The sequence below is a fragment of the Drosophila serrata genome, unplaced genomic scaffold (genome assembly GCF_035046125.1).
Source record: "Drosophila serrata isolate PLE 108 unplaced genomic scaffold, ASM3504612v1 contig_347, whole genome shotgun sequence".
Taxonomy (NCBI): Eukaryota; Metazoa; Arthropoda; class Insecta; order Diptera; family Drosophilidae; genus Drosophila; species Drosophila serrata.
In genome coordinates this window covers 2,109,426-2,133,442 of record NW_028257245.1, presented here as the reverse complement: position 1 = coordinate 2,133,442, position 24,017 = coordinate 2,109,426, and the positions used below count along the sequence as shown (strand labels likewise).

At 45.3% G+C, this 24,017-nt stretch overlaps 2 protein-coding genes and 1 pseudogene across 3 annotated transcripts; all 3 read left to right on the top strand.

Annotated features, from left to right (window-relative positions):
• Positions 1 to 985: 985 nt before the first annotated feature.
• LOC110189342 (uncharacterized) lies at positions 986 to 1,991 on the top strand. The gene is made up of 2 exons (XM_020959385.2): positions 986 to 1,311; positions 1,369 to 1,991. The coding sequence occupies exons 1-2, from the start codon at positions 1,257 to 1,259 to the stop codon at positions 1,989 to 1,991; spliced, it is 678 nt and encodes a 225-aa protein (XP_020815044.2). The 5' UTR covers positions 986 to 1,256.
• A 6,319-nt stretch (positions 1,992 to 8,310) lies between these two features.
• LOC147642837 (inactive tyrosine-protein kinase Dnt pseudogene) lies at positions 8,311 to 13,728 on the top strand (annotated as a pseudogene). The gene is made up of 3 exons (XR_015272909.1): positions 8,311 to 9,108; positions 13,420 to 13,547; positions 13,615 to 13,728. The product of XR_015272909.1 is annotated as an inactive tyrosine-protein kinase Dnt pseudogene (transcript).
• Positions 13,729 to 13,732: 4 nt separating this feature from the next.
• Positions 13,733 to 14,725, top strand: LOC147642836 (uncharacterized). The gene is made up of 5 exons (XM_086838502.1): positions 13,733 to 13,818; positions 13,890 to 14,058; positions 14,121 to 14,278; positions 14,347 to 14,492; positions 14,624 to 14,725. The coding sequence occupies exons 1-5, from the start codon at positions 13,746 to 13,748 to the stop codon at positions 14,723 to 14,725; spliced, it is 648 nt and encodes a 215-aa protein (XP_086694628.1). The 5' UTR covers positions 13,733 to 13,745.
• Positions 14,726 to 24,017: the final 9,292 nt, after the last annotated feature.

Sequence of the window (24,017 nt, the reverse complement as noted above, 5' to 3'; positions counted from 1 at the left end):
AACGCTTTGTTCGCCTGCAAATTGTCATTTCATTATGGATTCCATCCAGTTGCCATCGCATCGTGCATTCATTGAGCTGCTTATCACTGGATGTGCCTGCTCCAGCAGGTCGGAGGAGTGTCGGGTATCCTGTATCCTTATCGCGGCTTCATCCTCATATTTTCCAACTCATTTCACCGCGAGTTGTGCAGAATCATCTGAAATTCAAATGTCACTGCTAAAAAGCGTAACCATGTCAGAGTATCCTGTATCCTGTATCCAGTCGATGTAGTCAGCCTCCTGGAGTTCTCCATCATCCGTGTCATCATCAGCCTCCCCTTCTGCCCCCTTTACGATCGAATGCTAATAAAGTCGTCTGCCGTCGGCGCCAACTTGCATAATTCAATTACATCCGATGCAGACTCATAAAACTAAATCAAAGGAAAACAAAGAGTCACGCTTCATTTACTTTAGTACAACTCCTCGGCGGGCTGCTTCCTTTTCAGGGCCACCGTCATCATCCCTCATCCTTCATCCCTCATCCCTTATCCCCATTCCGAGTGGAGACACATCCAGGCGGCTAGGAGCAATAAAACCTTTCACCAAAGAAGTTTGCCTTTTCTTCTCCGTTCGATGCATGAGGAATCCTGGCTTACTCCCAACTCCTGGCTGATTTTCGGTGTCCATTGCTCTTGTGGTTGGCTCATCTCCCGGACTCTCTTTCAGCCATGAAAGTTTCCCGTCAACTCTGACACTCCGGAGGCCCCGCTTTGCATGGGAAAACGACCAGCAATTTTCCGGACTGACTTTTTCAGGGCAGTGAAACTTTGATTTTAGTTTTAGGGGCCATAATAATATCCGGATTGGTGTGGAATTGGGCCATAAAGCTACTCTTAAATTATTCAGTTTTGATTTCTTTATTATTATTTATTTGCTTAACTCTCAAATAACTGATGTATTAGCTCAAATACCAATATCCCAACACATTTTTATGGGTTGTCACCAATTCAAATGGATTTGCCCCAACTCTGCTGCAGAACCTCATATGTCACTGAAAGCAACTCCGTGTGCTGTCATTCTTCGCTGTCCATTGCTGAAAATTAACCCAATTAGCTCTGTCTGGAGAAATTTCTGTATTTAATTCAAATTGCAAATTTGCTGAGTGGGAATTCCTTAAGTTGGTTGTCAGGAATTTGTTCAGACTTGGCAGAATTCTCAGCAACTTTAAGACTGGCAGGAACTCTCGCAACTGAGCTAAAGTGGAGAAGTATTCAATAATGTCGGACAAGAAGCTTGAAAAGCAGCAAAGCGATACAAAGAACATCACTCACGGTAAGCTAGGGGTTAGCCGAAGAGGGCATACCTTGATCAAACTATATACTCTGCCAGATATTCCAGGGAAATCCAAAACCCATGTATCCTGTGAAGAGCCGCGAATCCTCTCCGAGCTTGGCCACACCGTTGTGCCGCCCGAGGCGCATCCTTTCAAGCGCACTCTCCGCCAGCTGATCTGCTCCATTCAAGCCAAGATGCGTCCCAGGGACTCCAGTAAGCTGCCACGTGCGGAGTTGTCATGCCTTGTTCGTCATGGAGACGTGCTCCTACGACGACTGCGTCGGCTCCTCGACAGTCGACGCCGATTCATTGAATTTAAACCTATGATGCCCTTGCAGGAGGCCATCGCACAGGAGCTGGCCCAGGAGTTGGGCTGCCAGACGAGGTTCTACAACGGCTGGCATGAGAGCCGATATATGGTCGCCTACCGGCCGGGCGTTGAGCCAAATGCCTTTGAGCTGCGGGCTCGAGGAATGTCCCAAAAGGAAAGGGACTTCGAGAACTTCAACTTGGAGGAGGCGAAAGAGTTCCGGCTGGAGCCGATGTCTTTTCGGAATGACAAGCTCCATTGGCATCAGCCCATAAAGTTGAACTATCGCCAGATGGCGGCGAACTCTCCTCAGGATTCCCTTTCTTTGGGCAAGAAAATCCTTGAAAAGTTCAAAGGAGAACTTTAATCGAATTGGTAACAATTAAAAAACAATTTTGATAAGAAGAACATAAACCATAACCACTCTTAATTTTGTGTTATAATTGCCAGTGCTTCAGTGTACTTAGAAGAAAATCTCGATAGTTAACAGTCTTTAAATGGTTCAGAAAATGTGACAGGAATGGAGTAAGCACCACAGCGGAAATGAAGGATGGATACGCCGCACTCGCATCTCTCATCTGAGTCTCGCCATTTCCTCTCCAGATAGCTCCACAGAATGTTTGATTTGACAGCCATTCAAGAGTGCTGCAGTTGCATTCTCAAGTCTCAAGGATGTGAAACGATGGTGGCCAGTACTGGTCATTTCTGGTGAGAATAATGCACAATGTGGCTGCTTTTCCCCTTTCATGTTTGGTTGTCCGGCTACCGAAGAAGTGCTTCCTTATACTCGAGTCTCCTACTGGGCTTTATGATGGCGCAACAATCTGCAGCCTGTCAGGATTACTTTCGTGCGGCAATTTGTTGGCCAGTCGGCAACTTTCGCCATATCCTTGAGTGTGTGTCCATCCCTCTGTGAGTTCTGGTCACGTGCCCATTTTGTTTACTTGCCGCATTAGAGGGGGGATTCCATTTCCCTTAGTTTTATTGCAATTTGATTATTTTCTTTCTCTCTACTTTATTTTATTATAGCCATTGTTAAGTCCTTGCCACAGATCAACGCATATTTGTTTTTTCTTCCGCTTTATTATCCTATTTGCACCCTTTTTGTGTGTTCCCTGGCGGGGGATTGGTGTGAACTTTAGCACTCTGCTGTCGCTTTTTCTCCGGCTTATCCCGCTTCCTGCAAGTCCTGCAACTATTTAGTGCTTTTATACTTTTTCTGTGGCTGCTTATTGTGTTCCTTAGACTGTCATTGCTGCATTGAGGGTTGCAACTGGCTTTGGATTTTCTTTTCTTGGGTGTTTTTTCTAGAACTCATTACGGGATAAATCTGTGTGAAGTTGTGATGGGGGGCAAAGGGTTGAAAGTTTAAACGGTAAGGGTTATGTAGCAGTGTGTTTGCTTCGCTGATAAGTTCATGTCTGGGGGATTAGCGGTATGCTATCAGCCGGTGTCCTGTCGAAAAAACGCGGCTTTATCACAGCCAATTGGCGACGGTTTAATGGCCTCCCTTAGAGGCACGTGCTGTCGGAAAAGCTCTTAAAATTTGATTACCTTTTGAAGGATTCTCGGGATCTCATGTCCAACTGTTTCGCTTCGATAAATTTTTATTGCTTTGACAGTCTGCCAAGTGTAATTGAATTCTCCCTTCGACTGCCATTTAACGAATTCAACTTTCGACAATTGTTTTAACCAAGTTGTGCAATTTGCGAGACTGCAAATTAAATCCATTGGCGCCGCGGCGCCTTTGTGCACTGCTCGCAATTAGTGGCACCAATTGGGACTGGTCAGGAGATACCCTTTCCGCCTGGCCGCCTCGTTCCGCTGCGGATTCGACCAGATTGGATTAGTGTCAGTGCCAGTGCAATCAGAAAAAAGGAAGCAACAGTTGCAGACAGGACACGGCTCACAGACACTGCGCATGTGCCCACACAGGAGTCGGAGAATACCTTTCGGTTTCCGGTCTCCTCCTAACCGACAACATCCTGGCTGATGTTATGTAAACAAACGACAGTCGGACGACCGACGGCTGACGAGTCTGTGGTCTGTGGTCTGTTCGGAGATGGGCTTGGCTTCCGGACCTTTGGCAACATCCGTGCCTGCCGTGTTTACGTCCATTTCAGGTAACCTTAAAGTCTGCCCGCTGAAAGTGCTGTAAATGCCCGGCGGAAAGGTATTTGCTGATGAAGGTAGCGGCGGGTCAGATGCCAGATGTCGTTTACTTTTGTGTAATGAAACACCTTTGATATGGGAATCCCCATCGAGAAATGCCAGCGAGCTGTTCCCGCATTACTTGTCAGCAGTTTGAGTTGATTGCTTCGGCAAAAGGGTTGCCAAAGCACCCGGACACCTCTCAACATGTCACATATCCTTTTACAGGCGGCGAGGAGCAGGAAAACTAGGCAAATATTTGCACTCCATAATGTAATAGTTGTATATTGAGGCGCGGGGTGGGAGGTTTGTCATCTAAACCAAAATGAGGTTGCTTCTATATATAATTTTATGTAACAACGAATATAAGGAATTTCAGTTGAAACCTTAAATGGGCGTCTTAATATGGGTTTAATATATCAGATATAAAGTTAAATACACACTGATACGAATAAATATAAATTCCAGTAGAATAAATGTAAAATCAAATAAAAGGAAGAATTTAAAATGTAACTCAGTTATTGTTTCGTTTAAGCTTTTCACTTACTGTGTTGCATATTATTTTACACATAATAAAAGCCAATGATTTTCTGTTGTAAAATGTTTGCTTCTTTTGCAGAAAATGTACATAATAATACTGCAGCTTTTCCATGTTTATATTGAAAGCTAAAATAAATCCAGTTGCTGTTTCAGTTATTTCTTGTATGTAACATATTTCCCAGTTATTTGATTATTTTGTAAAAAGTCTTTAGTTTCGCATATATCTAAGCTTTAACTTAAAATCAAGAACATCTGCATGCCTTTGGGGGATTTGCCATATATATATATAAATATAATCCTTTGACCTTAGCCACAAATGGCTGCAATCGAGGCCCTCGACCACACAAAAATCACACATACGCCGTGTGGTGCTGTAACCCCAACACAGGCGCACAACCGCAGGATTGCGTGACCAGCACTCATGTGTCGGTATGTAATTCGAGGGTGTGTGAGTGTGTCCTGCTCTGATTAGAATAACAGCAAAGTGGAAGGGTGTGGAGGGAGTAGAGCTGCCATACTTGTGTTTACATAAAATCAAAAAGTTGACACTAATTGAAATATGCCAGGGATTAAGAGCCACTCAATAAATGCCAGCCAACAAACCCTCAAAACAGGTCCCCACTCTCTCCGCCCTACTCAAGTTTCCCGACCCTATGACCCCCTCAGAGACCGCAGAGCGTAAGCCATAAAAGAATATTATGCAAATTTGATGTTCCGCTCGAACACTTTCCAGCAATGGCTATGGAGACCTCCTCCTATCGAAGGGTCCAAGTCCACTTTCTTCACTTAGTGGCTCGTTGATTGAATGACCGCTAAGTGCTTTCGGCATAACAACAACAGCCAAGGATCCGGCGACGGCAACGGAACAATAATCCGAGCACTTGAATTATGTCGGGCCCTTAAATGTATGCTATGATTTCAGCCGGAGAGATCCTGAATCCGGAGTAAAATATTGACCAGATTAGTCAAGGTTCTCAAAGGTTCAGCGACTGACGGCTGCCTCTTTTTTTAGCACAACTAAAAAAAGGGAGAAAACTTTGCCTGCTTTGTCATAAATCAATGCTTATGCCATATTTGGTAGGAAAAAAAAGCAACAACTTGCTGTTGCGATACAATCGCATTGAGTCCTGGAGCCTGGTTTCCCCTTAAATATTCATGCTGGCCATGCTGATATCGTGGACACATCCCCAAATGCGACGCATAACTAACACAACTCCTATCAGAAAATGGAAACATTAGCTTTAATGCCTCTGCCCAATTCCCCAAGTTTATTAAATTCGCGTAAAATATTTCGCTGTGTCCCGATTTTAATGAACCTGTAATGCGAATGGACCATGGTCGAAATGGCACCTGCCCACCGGCCAAGCACCGAGCACCGACAGACAAATTTTCAGCAATAAATTTTGATAGCTGATTAAAAATAACGAGCGACATTCGCTTTTGTTGTCCCTGTAAATGGAAAATGATTGCAAATGCCTGCCCGATGGCACGGAAAGCGGGGGAAAATGGGGAAAATGTATATTTTTGTTGTTTCCCCCAGCTAATTTGTTCAGACAATTAATTTTTGTTAGGTGTTGGCATTGGGCAGCAGCAGCACAGCTTGTTTTTACTGAAAAAGATTTCTATCACGACTAGGGTTGGGGCTCTATAATGTTTTAAAACGTTATCAATAGCCATTGAAGATGCATTTAAACGGAAAAATAAGTTTTCGTATTTAATATAAAAAAGCTGAAAATTTTGTTATTAATATATAATAAAAATGTATAAATATTAAAGAATTTAAAAGAGAAAACTCTGGTAAATTGTCTAAGACTCCTCTGAAATCCATACCTCTCTTAGAAGGGCCGCACTTAATATTAAATAAACATTAACCCAATCAGAGTTCATGACCTTTTGGCAGCAATTTGAGTTGGTCAACAAGGAAAACTAAAGGCAAACAAAATAGAGTGCTGAGTGCCGGCATAAAGTACAAATCGGAATCAGAATCGGAGGCAAGCTCACGATTCAATTAGAAATGAAAGCCACTTTGTAATTGAAACGAGGCGGAGGCCACAGGGCAGAACTTCGATGTCCTTTTAATTGCAGGAGAATGACCGACCCGGAGACCCAGCCCGAGTAAGCTCAGCAGGAGCTGGAGCAGAGTAAATATTGTGCCAGCCTGAAATTGTTCAAGGAAAAGCCGGGGAACGTGTCTCTCCAAGGATTGCCACTAATGATGAAGCGGAGTTGGGGCCGGGGGCCACAGGGAGAACAGATTATTATTCATTACTGCTCAGACTCCGTCTTTGGTCCTGCTCCTTGCAAGTAATTGAAAAGTTTCTCCCCCTCCACCCCATCCATCCATCCATTCAGGGCTCATCTTCTGCTCATCTCCTGGCGGCGACGGCGGCATCACATCTCATCAGCTCCTTTCGGTTCCGGAGACAATGCCAACTGCTCAATTTGTCACTTGCGAAGAAGTTGGAGTCGGGAGCCGGGACTCGGAAGCGTGGCAGACTGACAGATGATGCGTGTGACTAAGCGGAAAATTCTCAGAGGAAACTTCATTCTCCCCCGGTAAGTTTACCCAGCTCTGGGCTCTGCTCCTCTTTGCCTGATTATGATTGAGTTGATGTAGTTAATATGCTATCGACTAAGATGATGATTGCCCTGAGAGTCTCCTTATCAGACTTCCTTCTTCTCTTATTATTATTTATCCTCCCCTGCCTTATCCTGCCAGAGGTGCTTCCTCCTGGCTGTTTGTCTGCTGCTCCATTTAAATCAGTTACAACGATTCCCCCCTCGGAGAACAACCAGCCAAGCGAGCACACACACATTGCCATTCGTTTATTTATCTTTTGAATTATTAATGCATCCACTGAATGACTTCGAATGTCGAAGGATGCGAGGACCAAGTCAACAGTAGTCCTGCAGCTCTTACTCCTTCTGGCGATGATGAAGGTGCTATAGATGTGGCTGAAGTTGAAGAGTAGTTTGCTGATGCCGCTGATCTGGCCCTTAATCAAGTGGAGCTCCTCTTTGGGCGCAGATAAGTTTAATTAAAAAACCCGCAACATTCCTGAGCAGCCAAGAAAACTATCTTTCGTTGGTTAAACTTTAAAATTCCAAAAAAGCTCAAAGCCAAAAAAGATAAATCGGAAAGCCGAGGCAACAAACTTTTCTGATTTCGATTTTTATTGCGGCTGGAAAATGGAAACAGCGAGAGGAGAATTGGTTAAAATAGGGAAAAATAGAAAATGGAAAAGGAGATTGCCATGGAGACTGGAGCAGTTTCGGCCGCTTCTTGGCAACAATTTCATTTTGGGAGCACTCGACTGTCCCGGTTCCATTGCCATGCCTACGAGACCCATCCCCAGTGCACTCTATCCTTTCTATCCACTCTTATCCCACTCCAATCCCCGCCTATCGAGCTACCTGCACACGCAACCAGCCAGGATGAGGGCCCAGGATGGCAGGATAGGCCAGGGCAGGAGCAGGAGCAGCTGAATAAACACGTAGACCAAACAACAATGGAGGGCAGTGGAGCGGGGATGGTGGCTAACCACCTGAACCACTAGAACCACTTGAACCACTTGAACCACAAACAGTGCGAGGCCAAAAGTTGCCCCTTTTCCAGTTCATAATTTATGCCAAACAAACACATAAATATTACCTCGAATTTATTAAAGCTTTCGCTTACCACCAACCCGACTCGTGTGTGACGTAAGTGAATCCTGACGGAGGCTTGGATGGATCTGTCTGGGCACCCCTGAGCTGTTAATCTTCCAGCAACTTTCTAATTACTTTTGCATGGGCAAAACTTTTTATTTTTCACAAATTGTTTGCGCCACTGAACCACACAACGCACTCTGTACAAGGACTCTTTCAATCCCCAAATACACCAATGGGTATACCCATCCTTTGTCTTCTTCTCCTTCCGTTTTTTACAGCCTGATTTGCACTAAACTAAATCACTTTCTATTCATTCAACAGGATCTGGACTTTAACGAGGAGAACAAAAAAGGAGCCCGAAGAGAAAAGGAACCAGTGACCAGACGTGGACAAAGTGACAAGCGATAGCCACAAAACAACACACGAGAGAGGATAGGAGAAACCCGGAGGAAGTTGACAGGAGCTCAGCCAATAAAAGCCAACCAAACCAGTCTGGGCCAAATACGGACGCACTGATACATAAGGCCGGAGGAGGCGGAGGCACCAGCACAACTCCAGCAGAGGAAGAGCAGCAGCAACCGCAGCAAAACAAAACTGCAAAAGTTGGTCTAAAAGAGACTGGACAGAGGGGAAAACCCGGAAGCCGAGACTGAAAAGTTCCCAAATTTGGTAGACAGAACTCCCAGCCAGCCCCAACCGGAACAGTTAGCAGTTGGAATTTGATTTTAACGCTTCTCGGAGAGACTTCTGTTGGTGGCATCACCAGCTGACAACCATCACCAAAAGCAGGACAAATTCAAATCATCAGCGGGAGAACTTCACCCGGAAACCTCTGCACCCTCTGACTCCCATCCAAGGACACGCACCAATGGCCACACATTGAGATTGGCTGTCACAGAGTCACAGAATCAGGATCGAGAGAGGAAGTGGGGCTGTGGAAATGCCCGTCACCCTGGGCGACACATGCTCTGACAATTCATTGACTCCACGCAGCTCCCACTAAGCATAACCATCCACCATGGGTCGCCATCCGCAGATCCTCCCACTGCTCCTCTGCCTCGCGGTCTGCACTTGGCGGACGCCCTCGGTCAGCGGCTATCTGAACATTTTCATCAGCCACCACGAGGTGATGAAACTGATGGGTAAGTCCAGTTCCAGTTCCTGTCGCAGCCTAATCCATTAATGAAACTCCGAGGGGGACTGACACGCCCTATTCCAGGCGCAGAACCTCCCCCAAGCTTGCTCTATGATTAATAGTTGGAGGCCAAAGTGCGACGATACAAATTCATTGATCCCCGAACACGAAAACACAAACAATTCTCTGAGTCGCAGGCCATGTCACAGTCATTAATAGTTCCGAAATTATAGTTGACCATTAAAGCACAGGAAGGGGGGAGTAGAGAAAGTGGAAGGTCCTGGAGGAGAGAAGAGGAGGGAGTGGTGAGGGAATACTTAGTAAGGCGAAACCAAAACAAATCGCACACAAATCGATTTCCGCTGTGCGCCTACCCTCACCTTGCTGACAGCTGCAAGTAGCTTTTCCCCCTCCCGCATTCCAAATCCTAGTTCCACCACTCCTCCTAGTTTCCTTTTCCCCTCATCCACATGTATTCCTCACCTTCCTTGCCTTCCTTGTTGATTCCCTGTCCGCGACTCCTTGTTTGTTTTCTTGTTTTTCCGTTTGTTGCTCCACGCGAATCCTTGTTATTGATGGCGCCGGCTCCAGATCGAGCCAAGGCCAAGTTCTGCCACATCCTTAGCTACTCCTCCACCTCGTTCCCCTCCCCTACTGATGGGAGTTACATGGATTTCATGGACGTGCCAAGGCGGAATGGCCTCGTGCTTGTCGTTTGGCTCGCGATTTCCTGCTCCTCCAGTTGATTAATGGATCCTGGGACTGGAAGCGGGGAAAACTCCGAAGCGGAGGTAGAGGGGAAGCTGGCCTAGTTCGCGGTCGCTACTCCGTCAGCAGTCGCTGAGCTGGTCGCAGCATTTTCCGGCACTTAACTGTAATTGGAGCATAAATGCTCCCATCTCATTATGCAGGCTCCTTTCTCACTCCGCTTCCTTGTTGCCAAATCAGGGCACTTCAATTAGTAGATGGCGTAAAAATAATCCACATCAAGTGGAGATGGATCCCGGTTTGATGAATGAATGGTCCCAGCATTTGCTTCCTCTTCAAAGTCGGTCATCCATCTGTCACTGAATGCATCCAATTGCATTATAGATCAATGGGACAAGCAGGTTCCTTCCTCGCAATTGCACTTTAAAAACAAGCCATCATCCTCGGTGTCCTCTGAGTCTGCATCATTCCCTTGGAGTCTTATGCAAATAGGATTTCATTAGCGACATTTCAAAGGACTTTTCCACGATGTTTGTCAGTCTACAATTTTCTCTCCCCTACAGACGTAGATTTTCCTGGCAGCACCTTTCTTGCCCAGTCCTCCATTGTGCCCCTCCTCTTTAAAGAGCTCGTTATGTCTTTAACGACCAGTTAACACCCCTGGCTATAGCATTCCTCTCCTGTTGGTTCCGTTGTCACCCCCGGAGTTGTTTCGATTTGAAAATTAACAAGCAGCGTGAAATCAAACAAACTGACCCTCCGCCTCCTTTGATTCCTCCCACTCCGAATGGAAAATGCCTGTGCATGATTTTCCAGGGCTTCCACCTCATTTCCCTGCTTTGCGTCTCCATGGAAGTTGTTCATGCGGAAGGCTCGCTACGGTTGCATGACCCAGCCCCAGATTCCTGTACGGAACCCGTATTCCCGATTTTCTTTTGCTGCATTTCCCCACATGGAAACGTGGATTGTTTTCAGCACTTTGTGTTCGCCTTCTCAGGTGACGTCTTCGGTGTCTTTCTGTGGAAGTGTAAACAAAGTTCATTGCAATATTCCTATATCTCCTTGACTGTCACAGAATCCTTGAGTTCTGATTTCGCTCCTTCCAGCGATCCCTTCGATGAAGTGTCGACAGCATTAAAATTAAATATTTTCCACGCCTTTGTTGAAGATTTTCCGCCTCTGAGTCCAATTTGGATGTGTTGTCCCAGCAACGAGCAATTTTCCCGTCTTCCCTTACTCCCTTTCCGCCGAAGACTTTCCTGTTCAAGGGTGCGTAAAAATGCAATTTCAACAAGTTTCGCTTTGATGTGCACACTTTTTCCTGCCACCCTGCCACCCGATCCCTCGGACTTGCTTCCCTTGCTCCATCCCCTCCATCCCCAGGGCGGACCACAACCTTGGGCGGGTAGCTGAAATATTCCCCTGCAAATGAAAAGTTAATGCAAAAGAAAATTATTTTTAATGAATAGAAAACAGTCCCAATATCCCCACATTAATATTCTCCCCCTCCAATCCTCCATTTGACTCTGGTAAGAGCCTTCGCAGGGGTGGCTTGGCATCTGGAATCCATTTTTATTGCTTCGAAATCAGGAAGCAGGAGGAGGTGAGAAGCGGAAATCAGAAACTGTGCCAATCGAGCGAGAGTTTCTCATCTCCGATCCATGGAACAATTAGCAGGAACTGCCAGGGATTCCGCTTTAATAAGCCATGAGGTGAGACTGCCTCCCCTGGGATCGGTAATTAGGAAGTGCACAAGGGGGATGCACTCTCCCAACTAATGACACTAATTATCCTCTTAATCTTTTATGCAAATTGTGTCGCCTCTCGCGATAGCTGAGATTCACCTCAGTCAGTCCTGCAATTCCTCCTCCACTTTCTCCGCCAGCTCCCAACTCCCACCTCCTTCCTGCGATTATGAGTTGCGGTTGCAACGTCACGTGTGTGCGGCAGAGTCATCGAGACAATCGCAATGGCAGCTACTATAATTACGGCCAGGAGAGCAAGTCAGGAGGGGAATTAGGGAGGCATTAAGCCTGCAGGAGAGGTGTACCAAGTGCAGGAGGAAGTCAAAACTTTCGCAGGCAAAGTTGGCGGCTCCGTGATATGAAAGACGAGCAAAGTTTGACACTGGAAGCGAGGAGAGCGGGCTTTGCGGGGATTTCAGAAGCTATCTGGGAGCAGGAGCAACTCGTAGTGGAGTGGGGTGAACCATGCCAATTGATGCTGTTTAAAGTGCAGTCGGGTTTGAGCTCCCTGGGAAGCCAATTGAGGTGGCAAAACCCTTGCACGGATTGAGGGAATCGGGAGATGAAACATTTGTGACATCCCTGAATGGAGGACTGAATTAATTGAGGTAGTCACTTATTCAAATGCCTCCCCCACCGACCGCCCCGTTACTGTTGTCAGGTCAGAAGGAGACCAAAGGATGTATGAGGACCGGGGAACATTGTCCTTTTCCTGCGTTTGTGCATATTTGATGGCGGGCACTTTGGGGTTGTGTTTGTGTTTTCCCACTAGTTCAAAGCATCCTGGGACAGGTAGTTGGAGCAGGCGAAGCGCTGCACTTTAACCCAGGTTAAAAACGCGATGGGGGGCAAAGCAATTTGGGACTCGAAAACGAAACCGAAATGGAAATAGTAAAGTAGGAAAGCGGATGGAAAACGGAAAGAAAACTGAGCAGGGATACGGAACCAGTCTGAAGATGTAGATGAAGCTGAGACCTGGATGAAGGCTAACGAAAAATGCTTTTTCTTGTTCTGTAATTGGATTTAAAATTGTTTTAAGCAGCGAGCGCGCGCTTTGTTCTATCCTAAATGCAGCACTCTCCCCTTCTTCCTGTATCCCCATCTCACTCGGTCTGCCGGAAGCGGAATTGCTACATTCAACATCCGGCGGAGTCAGTGGAAGAAGCAGCGTCAGAGGCAGCTCAGCTAGAAGCGGGTAAACATCCAGGGTGCCACTCCGCTCCCACTCCAGCTTCCAGTTTCCACTGGTGAATAGCTGATCCCATGGAGTGAGTAATACCTCCCACAGATGAGAGTCTCTAGCTGGAGTAGAGGAAACAGAAGTAGCAAGGGCAACAATAAAAGCGGATGAAGAAATTTAATTTCACGTCGTTTTAACTCAAGCAGCTCGTCTTTCAATGCCAGAGGGTGGGGAACAAAGATCAGGCTCTACTCCGGGACTTCTCTACTCGATAAGCCGTGGAAGCCGATTCCCTGTGATGATGAAGCACTCGCAGTTGACACCTTCTAATATCTCCTTCCTAGGTCCTTTTTTGGGACAACTCGAGACTCGACGCCCTGCTTCGTCGCCTGCTGGTGACGGATTCGATTTCGATTATTTTTGTGTCTTGGGTTTTGTTTACTCCCCAGCATTGTCACCTCGGATTGTCCCCTTTCCTCTCCCCATTTTCCACTGAGAAAATCAATTTCCGCTTAATGGCAGTAAGAGAGACGCTTGAGGGGAGAGCAAACAGCAAATGCACGAAGTTTGCTCATCGGGGGAGTCCCCGCTCTAAAGCAAATTGCGGGGAAACTTTCGCTTTACGTCTGCCGTGCATCCGCATCCGCTCTTACATGCTTTCCTTTCGCTTACTCCATCTCCGCAGGACTCGAGGCGGACCTGTTCTATGTGCACGAGGGATCCATCAACACGTACGCGATGCACTTCACCGTCCCAGTGCCCGCGGACGTCCACGAACTGGAGTTCTCCTGGCAGAGTCTCATTGCCTACCCAGTAAGACCCAACTTCCATCTATTCACCTTGATATCCTGCAATGATTAACCACGCCCTTCCCCAACAGCTGCCTTACGCCATCAGCATCGAGTACAGCACCGACCAGGAGGCTCTGGGCACGCCCACGCTCAGCATCCCACACAAGGGCCTGGTGCCCCAGGAGATCGAGTCCTTCCTGGGCTGCCCGTCAATGTCAACATGGTGGTCCGGGCTCCTCCTCGCTACAACGACACCAGGCTCCACTTCAAACGCAACAAGATCTGTGCGAAAGGTGGGTTCCATAACCAGAGACTCCGGTTCAGACTCCAACTCCTCCATTAATCCATCACTCATCCATTGCAGGCATTTCACCTGAGCCCAATCAGTCGCCCGCCCCTGCCCACGCCCCATCCCAGGGACCCGCCCTCCTGAGCGCCGCCGCCTGTGCTCTGGGGCTGGTTTTGGCCGTGGGCCTGGTGGCCAGCATGATGTATGTGAGGGCACGCAAGCAGCTCCGCCAGGACTCACTACAGTGAGTTATCCCTAGTGCTCCTCCTCCTCCTTTGCTTCATTAACACTCTGTTCCACCTCCAGCACCAGTTTCACCACCGCAGCTTATGGCAGCCACCAGAACGTGTTCATCCGGCTGGATCCCCTCGGAAGACCTCCGAGTGCCACGGGGTCCTACGCCACCATCGCCAGCCTCAACAAATACCCGGCGGAGAGCAAGAAGTCGTGCAGCATATTCGACCGTAAGTTCATTACCCCGCCTCCTGCTTGAGTGACCTCTAATCCTGGGAGTCGCTCATCCAATCCACAGGTTTCCGGAGCTCCCCCACTCCCACGCCCTACGCCACGGCCCTGCTGCCCATGAAGCACGAGCAGGCCGCAGAGACGATTTACTCGAAGCCAGAGTCGATCTGTCCCTCGAGGATTTCCTACTACGCCTCCTCGCAGCTGACCCAGGTGAGTGCTCCAGCGATACACTATCCCATCCACTATCGGCTGTCCCAGGGGTTTGATTGGATTTGAAATGGGAGCTCGGACTGGGGTCCACCGTGGAATCAAAGCCTTTGATATATTGCGACACGTGGCAGGCGCAAATGGAAATGGAGATGGTAATGGGAATGGCAATGGGACTGGCAATCCCCTTGAAGCGGTCTCTGCTTTCCTTCCCCGTTGCCTGGGCTACCCTCTAATTTGTCCCGAGCACCACTCGATTGCTCCCCAGGCAGAGGACTCTGCTCCCCTTCTCACCAGAGAGCAACCTTTCCTCGACGATAAAAATTAAATTCTAATTTATATTTACGAGCTGATAAAGCTCCTGTAGTGCGTTAAACTCGAAACAAGAGCCATTCATAAATATGCGGCTTTCCCCACTCACTCCGCCTCCTCCCAAGGATGTCTGGCTGTCTGGGCTGCCTCGGATGGGGAAACTTTCGTACGCTCACGTACTTCATGTGGCAGGTGTGCCGCTGGATCTCGGAGGTGGAAGGAAGCTGGAGAGGGTGAAGGTGAAGGCGACACACAAACCCAGTGCCTGGAGACAGCAGTGATGTGAGTCTCTTGGGGGGAACAAGTATGGTATGGCGGTGGGATGTCCGCTTAGATAAGCAAAAGGTGCTCCACTGAGGCAGACGCAGACAGTCTGTCCCTGTTTGGTTATCTTGGCCTTTGTTCCAAGCCAGCGAGTTCTGTCCCAGACCCCTTAGGTGAAAATTAGCAAACTTAATCCGAACTAACCGCAAAATACACCCAAACCGATGAGGTTCCACGCGGAATGAACTGAAATATCTCCCATAAACATGGTAACTGATGTCTCCTTAAAGGCAGCTCCTCCCTGCTCCTCTCGAGGGAGCACATTAGCATTTCTTTCGAGCCAAGTTAACTTTTTGGTGCTGTGGAAATCTCTGCCAAATTGGAATAAATTATTTAGCAGCCTCTTTCAATTGTTGTCCTTGTAAACATTCCAGAGACCCAGCTCTGGGATTTTTTCTAGACTTGCTGCTCCCCTCCTAGACACACTCTCTCTCCTCGCATCTCCATTAAGACTCTGCCATTTTCGTCACCAAGTTCTAACGCAATTTCCATCGACGCATAATTAAATATTCAATTTCCATGGAGACTCGAGGGGACTTTTATGTGCTTGGCTTAAAGCATCTCCTTTGGCCTGATCCCGCTCTCGCTCGTTGTTTGCGCAACGATTTCTGTTTGTTTAGACTTCAATTTCATCCTCATTAAGGGAACAGCCTTCAATTGGCGCTGGCATTGCTGCTCCTCATCCACACACTTACATGGTTATCGGGCGCCACACAATGCCAAGAGTCATATCCATTTGGATTCGCCTCCGATTCCTTCTGTATCTCTACCACTGTAGTGGAAGGCCGCACGCATTTAAGCAGGGGACAGGGAATTAAATGAATTCTCTGCTTCTCTGTTTCTCAGCATATATCCTTTGGTATCCCCCAAAATTGGAGTGGAGTCTCTGAGAGGATAAGGGAGATGGAGTTGGAAATGCGGTTGGAGGAGGTTGAGGGTGCTTGCCATAATTATTGTTGTTCCGTTCTGTTCCCCACACCCCAACTACAATCCCCTTCCTCTCTTTTGGGCCATATGTGTGAGCGTTAAGCGAAGTGTAGCACAGTTTTGGGGGCACAAACAAGGATCAGGAGGGAGAGGCAGAGGGAGAGCAGTCTGGGGCGAACGCACTCATTTAGTCAAACAATTATATCCAAGTGCACACAGATACACTCATCCAGCACACACACATCCGCACTCTGGCCCTGTTCACTTATGTGGAAATATCTCATTTGTGCATGAAACCAGCCAAACCCGCTCCTTCGTCCTTCTGGTTCTATTAAATTAGTCTATAAACGTTGGCAAAATGGCTTTAATGTGCAGTGAAGTTTAGCAAACAGAAGTGCTTGCCATGGAAAATCAAGGAAAGAAAAGGGTCAAAATGATCCAACAAAGAATAAAGAATAAACAAACAAGAAGAGCAGTTCTCAAGAACAGTATTTTTAATGAGACAAGTAATTCCAGTCCTATATGAATGCCATAGCCCTCTCTCTTCTTAAGTAAGCTGATCTGTCCGTTTTTGCAGCCTGCTTACCCTGAAAGTAGTGGAGTATAACAATAAAAACGGCAAATAGCAGACAGACTACAGCTGTTAGGACATGGCTTGGTGCTTGTTAAGAAGCACTTGCTAAATATTATTGCATCCCCAAAAACAAAAGGCAGTCGCCCCAAAGGGAATGATGGTGGCAACGGGGCGGATGCGCCATATGCAAACAGAAAAGAGCAGAACAGAACCTAAGCAAAGGCATTAGTATATTGGATCAGCTGGAACGACGAGAGAAAAGAGAAATCAGATGCCAGAAGAGCCAAGAAAACAAGAACCCAGCTAGCAATGGGTTAAGGAGAAGCCCGAAACATCGTGCAACGCATTTGAATGGCATCATTAAGGGGGGAAAGTTAACCAAGTGCGTGGGCGTATTCCCAGAAAAGTGGAAAGTGCGCTAAGAAGGACAAGCGAAACTTGGAGAATTAATTTCCATGGAGCTGCGAGCATGTCTTCCTGCTTTATGGAGATTACTGGATCGACAAATGGCTGACTAACCTGGGTAAGAACAGGAACACGAACAGGTGCTAATTAAAAATGTTGTTGTCGCCCCATTAAAGAAATTTGTAAATCAACCTGCAGGCAACGAGCACAGCGTGGTAACTCCACAGGGGAGAAGGAATCCTGTAAAGGGGGAATGGAGCTATCCAGCGGGACTCCCGGAAAACAACTCCCCAAAGAAAGTTGGCGGCACGTAGGCCGTTAATGGATTTACCACTGTTGTTCCTTTTGATTAAAACACATTATTTACATTTGTGACAAAACTGGCAGTAGCAATTTTAATAAAGTTTCTTAAAGTGGAGCATCCAAAGATTTAAAACCTAGACAAACTACACAAAAAGTCAGCTGATTTCCGACTTACAGCTATTGATTGCCTGCTGTCAGTGGCGGGGATTGGAACCTCCTGGTCCCACACATAATCACTTATTATCCTCCACGGGATGCCGCGGTTTTCGTGCCCAACTATAGTAGGCTGGACATCATAGATGCCCCCACTGATTCCGCATTGCGGTCAAGTGGTGGTGGCTCAACATAACAGCTGGCCTTAATCGCTCTGGCCCCCCCCGCCTGGATGACTCTTTGAGTGGATGCATGGATGGGCTGGGGCTGGGTTGGACCTGCACTTAATGCTCACTGTCAACTGTAATGGCGCAATCGAGGGGCCATGATTAGCCAACATTAATTGAAGACAAGGGTTTCCCATAAAAGCGGATGCTTCCAAACTAGGTCAGCGGAGGAGTAATCCCATTCCGGCGACGAGTGTTTGACAGGCTCTTCAACGAAACGTCAAATGGATATGGAAACGGAAACGGACTGTGCAATTAAAACCATCCTCCGACTGCAAAATGAATTGCTTTCATTCCCACTAATTTGTGGGAAATCAATATTCCCAATTCGAACCAGGCGACGTAACTTTCACACACTCGGTCTCTCTTGAAAATGGTGGTAAATTTAATCGATTTATCTATGTTGGTCAATGGTCAATGCAATAAGAGTTAATTTGTATTTTCCTGGCTTTTTGATAAAGATTTTTAAATGGGTTAAAAGGAAAACACATAGAAATTTTGAAAAGAGTCTTAAAAAGTCTAGTCTAAAAAACCTAAAACAATACTTTTTAAGAACCTATAATAAATGAAGTCTTTACCTATATATATGTTCTATACTTTAGTATACATTTTATTCATTTAAAATTTTGTAATTATTTAATTTCCCCCCGATTCTGTGAATACTATTCTTTAGTTCTTCTTCCCGTTCTCTCTCCTATTCCAGCATGATAAATCGCAGCTTCATTCGGATTTTGAAACCAGTGGTGGAGTCAAGCGGCGACCTTGATTAAAGACTCCCTGAGTTAGGAGTCCCGCGGGAAATCCCCGATTGCGGCATGGTCCTGCCTCACGGTAACGGAAGTAACGGGCGACAAAATTGAAATATAAACGCATGCTGAGCAGATCCCTTTGGTCCTGCGGGCGGGATGCCAGCGAAGGGGAAAGGACGCTGCGGAGCGACACCTGACTAATTTATGTTCATTAAGCAGGCGTTAAGTCGCCTTGAGAGCAGCAGCTGGCAACAACGTGGGGCCTTCATTTGCATACGCTCGAGGGGATGACACTGCGGAGAGGGGGGATGTACACAGGAGGCTAAGGGGGATTCCCGAAAGCTTTGCACACACAAACAGACCGAGACACACACACAGCTGATTACGTTTTACGTGCCTTAATGCCGAGGTGACAAACCAAAATGTGTAGTTCCGTGTAATTTCGGAAAGGTTGCTGCCATGGCGCCCAGGAAAAGGGATGGAAAACCATTGGGGGAAAGCCAAGGGGGGGAGAGTAGAAACCCAAGATTAATATGCAAATTCATGTAAAGCATTAAACGTGAGCAGAGAAACATTTTGTGTGTGCATCCAAGTGAACATCGTCTCTGCACGGAAAATAGTAAAGGGGTTTGAAGTCTAAAAACTAAAAGAAAACATAGCTTTTTCCTTTAAGATTTATTTATAAAATATTTTGGTTAAGATTTCTGAAGGACACCGCTACCAACTTTCCCGCCAAAAAAGACGACGGCAAGCCCTTAAGCTGTTTGAGCTCAAAAAAAAATACCTTCGATATTTTCTTTCAGTGCAAGTTTCTGTGTGTTTGAGCAAATTACCGTAAAGCTGGCTAAAGAAAAGACACGAAAAAATCAATTTCCCAACACGGAGTTTCCTTGGTTCTCTCTCTAATTTGCGCTTAGTGCGTTTTCGTGTCCTGCAGCTGTCAGAGAGAATGGCAGGAATTAAAGCCGTAAGTCGTAAGGACACCAATCCAATCCGACCCAAACCCAAACCCATCTAAACCGAAAGCCGAGCAAACCAGTCATTGGGAAAGTTTAAGGGACTCGCAAACCGAAACCAAAATCCCATCAAAACCTATCAAAATCGTTTACGCAAATCGCAAGACTCGCAGTAGCAAGCTTCTAATGGAGGCAAGCCCAATCCCAGCGACTTGCCACTATCTCGTCCTCGCTCCGAAAGCTAAAAGCTGAAAATCCAATAAGGGATGAGCGACTGCCAGCAGCTTGGCGAAAGTTTATTAAAAAACAAAAAAATAAATAAATAAAGAGGCAAGCGAAAACGAAAACGAAAACACTTCGCACCCGAAGTGGCGCCAACTGACAGCTTAGGTCGCCACCCCCAAAAGCACCAAAGAGCACCCGACAGAACGCCACCCGCATAGCACTACAATGCCCCCAGGATGTCAGGCAGTCAGTCAATTGTAGTTTTCGTGGCTGTTACTCAAAGTTTTAATTACACAGTCGTTGCAAGGATGCCTCCCAGGGAAGTGCGAGATGGGGCCTCCTCGCAACAAGCAGCTACAAGGCCACCGACATTCGGGGGCTGTCAATGAAGGCTGCTGCGATGCTGCAAATGTTGGATGTTGTGTCCCGGTGCAGGATTCGGAACATCAGCCCGGTCTTGTCCATGCCGCCTAGTTGGGCTCTTGTTTTTTTTTTTTTCTTGTCTAGCATGTTGAACCTGCAAAGTCGACAACAAGAATTTATCACCAGCCTTAAAACGGGAAGAGGGTATTTTCGAAAGTAAAGTTGTAAATAGTATTAAAATATTTTTTATTTGGGTTCTTAGTTATTTTCTAATTTAAATTATGAGAAATTCTCTTATCTTGTCATCCGTTTGCAAGACAGTCTTAAGAACACTTCTTCTTGATAGATCTGAAAATTATCCATGTAAAAGGATGACAAAATCGTTTTAAATATGCAGATATCGATTAAAACTGAAATAGGAAAATCTAAATTTCCTAAAATAGTTTATAGTTTGATTCTAATATGTTTAACAATTTAAATTATGATAAATTTCTTGATCTAACATTATTATAATATTATTAACAACACCTCGACCTAGATCAGGAAAAACATCTCTATATCTATTAAAAACCCATTTCTAAATATATTACATAAAAACTCAATATCACACAAAGTTAGCAAAAAAGTCAAACTAACTCAGTCTCGAAAACCTACAATAAAGAGGATAAAAAGGAGAACTTAAGATATTTTTTAAATAATAAGAAAGCAACCGTAAGTTTTAATTATTACTTATAATTATCGAATTATAATTACTTAACATTGCATTACAAAGTTAGCTCAGCCTAAGTAGTTTTCCCAATGAACTTTCTTTAGATTTAATTCATTTTCCCTAACTCATTATGGCAGTTTTCAAAAACACTCCTCTTCCTCTGTCCCCCGGAAAACTTTAAGCAATGAAAACTCATTTGCCAGCCATTGGCGAGACGTGCGACATTGGTGGCTGCCGCTGCCAAAATTCTAGGGAACTTCGAGGAGTGCCAGACTGGCGGAGTGCTAGGATCCGGAGCGGTAGCGCTAGCCAGGGGAATGTGTCGCGGTTTGTCAGCTTGGCACTGGATGATGGAGTGCGGCATTGTTGCATTTTAATTGAAATATCTTTGTGGACTTGGCGCGACAAAGCAGCACCAGCAACAGCAACAACAACGACAACAAGCAAACCAACATGGCAACAACAATCGCTAACGAGCGCCGGAATGATGGCAAATAAAAGCGGAAAAACGAAGCACAACGGCACAACGGAAAAGCGGGAAATCGCAAAAAAAAAAAAAAAAAAAAACGAACAAAAAAACAGTGGAAAGAACAGTGTCGAGTGCAATCACAAAGCAAACAACGCGAATCAAGGCGGAACACTGTTCCCAATGCCAAAGTGGCAATACATAATAATGAATGAATAAAGCGAAGCAACGGGGAATCTCTGTGACATTTATTGTACGATTCCGGAAGGGTATATTCACTATCTTAAGGATTTTATAAACAACAAGTTATAATTATTAAATAATGCTTTGTGCCCAAAGCAGAATGAATCATCATATTAATTTTATTTAAAATGATTTTGATTTTTTTTAAGACTTCCAACATTATTCCTACGCAGTGTTTACAATATTTATTGATTTGTGTTTTTTTTTTATATAAAGCATGAAGAATACAGGTTTTAATACTTAAAAATAAAATTTTTAAAAACAATACATATACAAAAGTATCACAAAAAGCTTCTTGTTATTCAGTTTTACTATGTGTATAATTGTCAATATCAAGTTCACAAGTGTTCAAGTGTTCACAATAATTATTTGTACAGTGCAATTGCTGACTTTTTAATGTAATATTAAAAATCGTTTGAAGAATACAGACTTTAATATTACAAAAGATATACTTTCAGACACTAAACAATAAATATAAAAAATTTGTCCCTTGTTACTACTTCTTAAATGAGTCGGTGTCAATCATACGCAGTGTTCACCACAATTATTTGTATGATGCAAATATATTTTATATTTTCTATTCATCTTAACAATATTTTAAATTAGAGGAAATTTTCGTGTCAAAACTCATTTTTAGACATGACTTAATTTAAGAATTTTCCCATACTTATTTTAACTTTTATTATCATATAAACAAAAAATTTAAAGTGTATCCGAAATGCATTGTTTTCTTCCTATTTTTTACTCACTCTCATCACCGTTTTTGGGGTCGCGGCTCGAAATCCGTCGCATTTTTGCGGCTCAACGCAAATATAATAATAAATTTTGCATATTGCTGTTGCTATTATTTTTCATAAATGAAACTGTTGTCAATGGATGGTCTGCATTCGCCTCCTTCCTGTTATCCTTATTTCGTTGTTGTTTTTGGCTGCTGCTGCCGAATAGCCTTTTGTTGTTGGTGGTTTTTATGCGCATCCTGTTTGCCTTTTTGTCACCGTTTATTGTTTTTCCTGGAGCGATTCTGGGTGTGGGGGCTCGCATTGCGGTCACTTTATTGTTTGCCGGATACGTTCCGCCACATTTCGAAAAGTGCCCCCGAAAAAGCAAAGGATGCCGCTCTGGAGGAGCCGGAGGAGCAGGGCGCGTTTGGAAACCACGTAATTTGCCGTCTGATGAAGATTTACGACATGAAAGCCGCAAAAATAAACGCCGAATACACGAAGGCCACCACATAAAGCAATCCACCCTGCTACGCCGACGCCGCCGCCCACTGAGACCCATGATGGATGGCCAGTCGGATGAACCCTATCCGACTTCCTGGCCGCCTTCATTCTCCCCTCGGTCATTTATGTAAATTTGCTAAGAAAATTAAGCCCGAAATGAAGAGATTTGTCTCGGCTTTATTAGCCAAGATGAAGGAGTCTAGGCTGCCAGTTCATCTAGGAGCAGCTAGGAGGCCAGCATTTTTGCCTCCCCAACTGCCAGAATGTCGCTCCAGGGAAATGAAACTAGAGTAGGACGAATTCATCTACACTGCACAAGATTTGGTCATTAAATAGCAGAACTTGGCAGATAGGTACAAGTGTATAGCTTAAAACGAATGTACAACTAACTTATATCGTTACGAAAACTGAGAAAGAATATTATTAATAATTGTAAAGAAAGAAATGTAATTCCTTTAGTTTCAGAACTGTAGTCTTGGGTTTTCTGTGTAATTGTAAAAGTGTCCTGTGCAATTCATGGGCGTTAACGAGCCTTTCGTGTGTGCCGTTCACTTATGTGTATACGTACATACATATATGTCCCTGCCCCAAATGAGGGGGCGTGCTGCATTCCAGACCCTAAAATAAGGACAAGACCAAAGGCCCAGCAGCATGTCTCGTGTTAGTATCTGTTTTTAATGGCAACTCCATTAGACGAACAGGATCTGCCGGCCAGCAGCCAAGGCCGGATAAGAGCTGCCGCCCCCCTCAGCTTATGAATACTCCTCCCGGATGCGGCGACTGCTTGTCCAATAAATAATTCATGTCTGCCCAGAAGAGCCGCCCCACGGCATCTGCTCCTCCCTCCAGCTGCTGCTCCACCTTCTCCTCCCCCAACAGATCCCAACCTAATGCGGATGCAGACAGAGGAAACCCTATGGAAGCGGAAACGTAATGCAATTCGGAGGGCCAAATGAGGGGTTTAATGCATGTATTCATGGCGACGATGTTTACCAGAATCAGCAATAACACACAGTGTCCAGAGATGGGCATTGGAGGAGCCCTTATGCCGAGCATCAAATTATTCTATTAACAGTTTACATAGGGATAAGCCAATGCCAGTGGATTGTGTTGCATTTGCTGGGCAATTAGAAAATTATAATTGCAATCGACTTAGCAAATGGAATTATTCGCCAGACAATGCAAATAATTTATTAAACCAAAATCGTTTGATGAGAAGGCAAAAAAACTGGTAAAGACAGAAATGAAAGCTTAGAAACCTCCATACGAATTTGAATATTTTAAAATAACCTGCACAAGTTTTGTTTCAGTCGAATTGAATTGCATTGGAACTATTGATTGTATATAGAAATATCAATATATATAAATA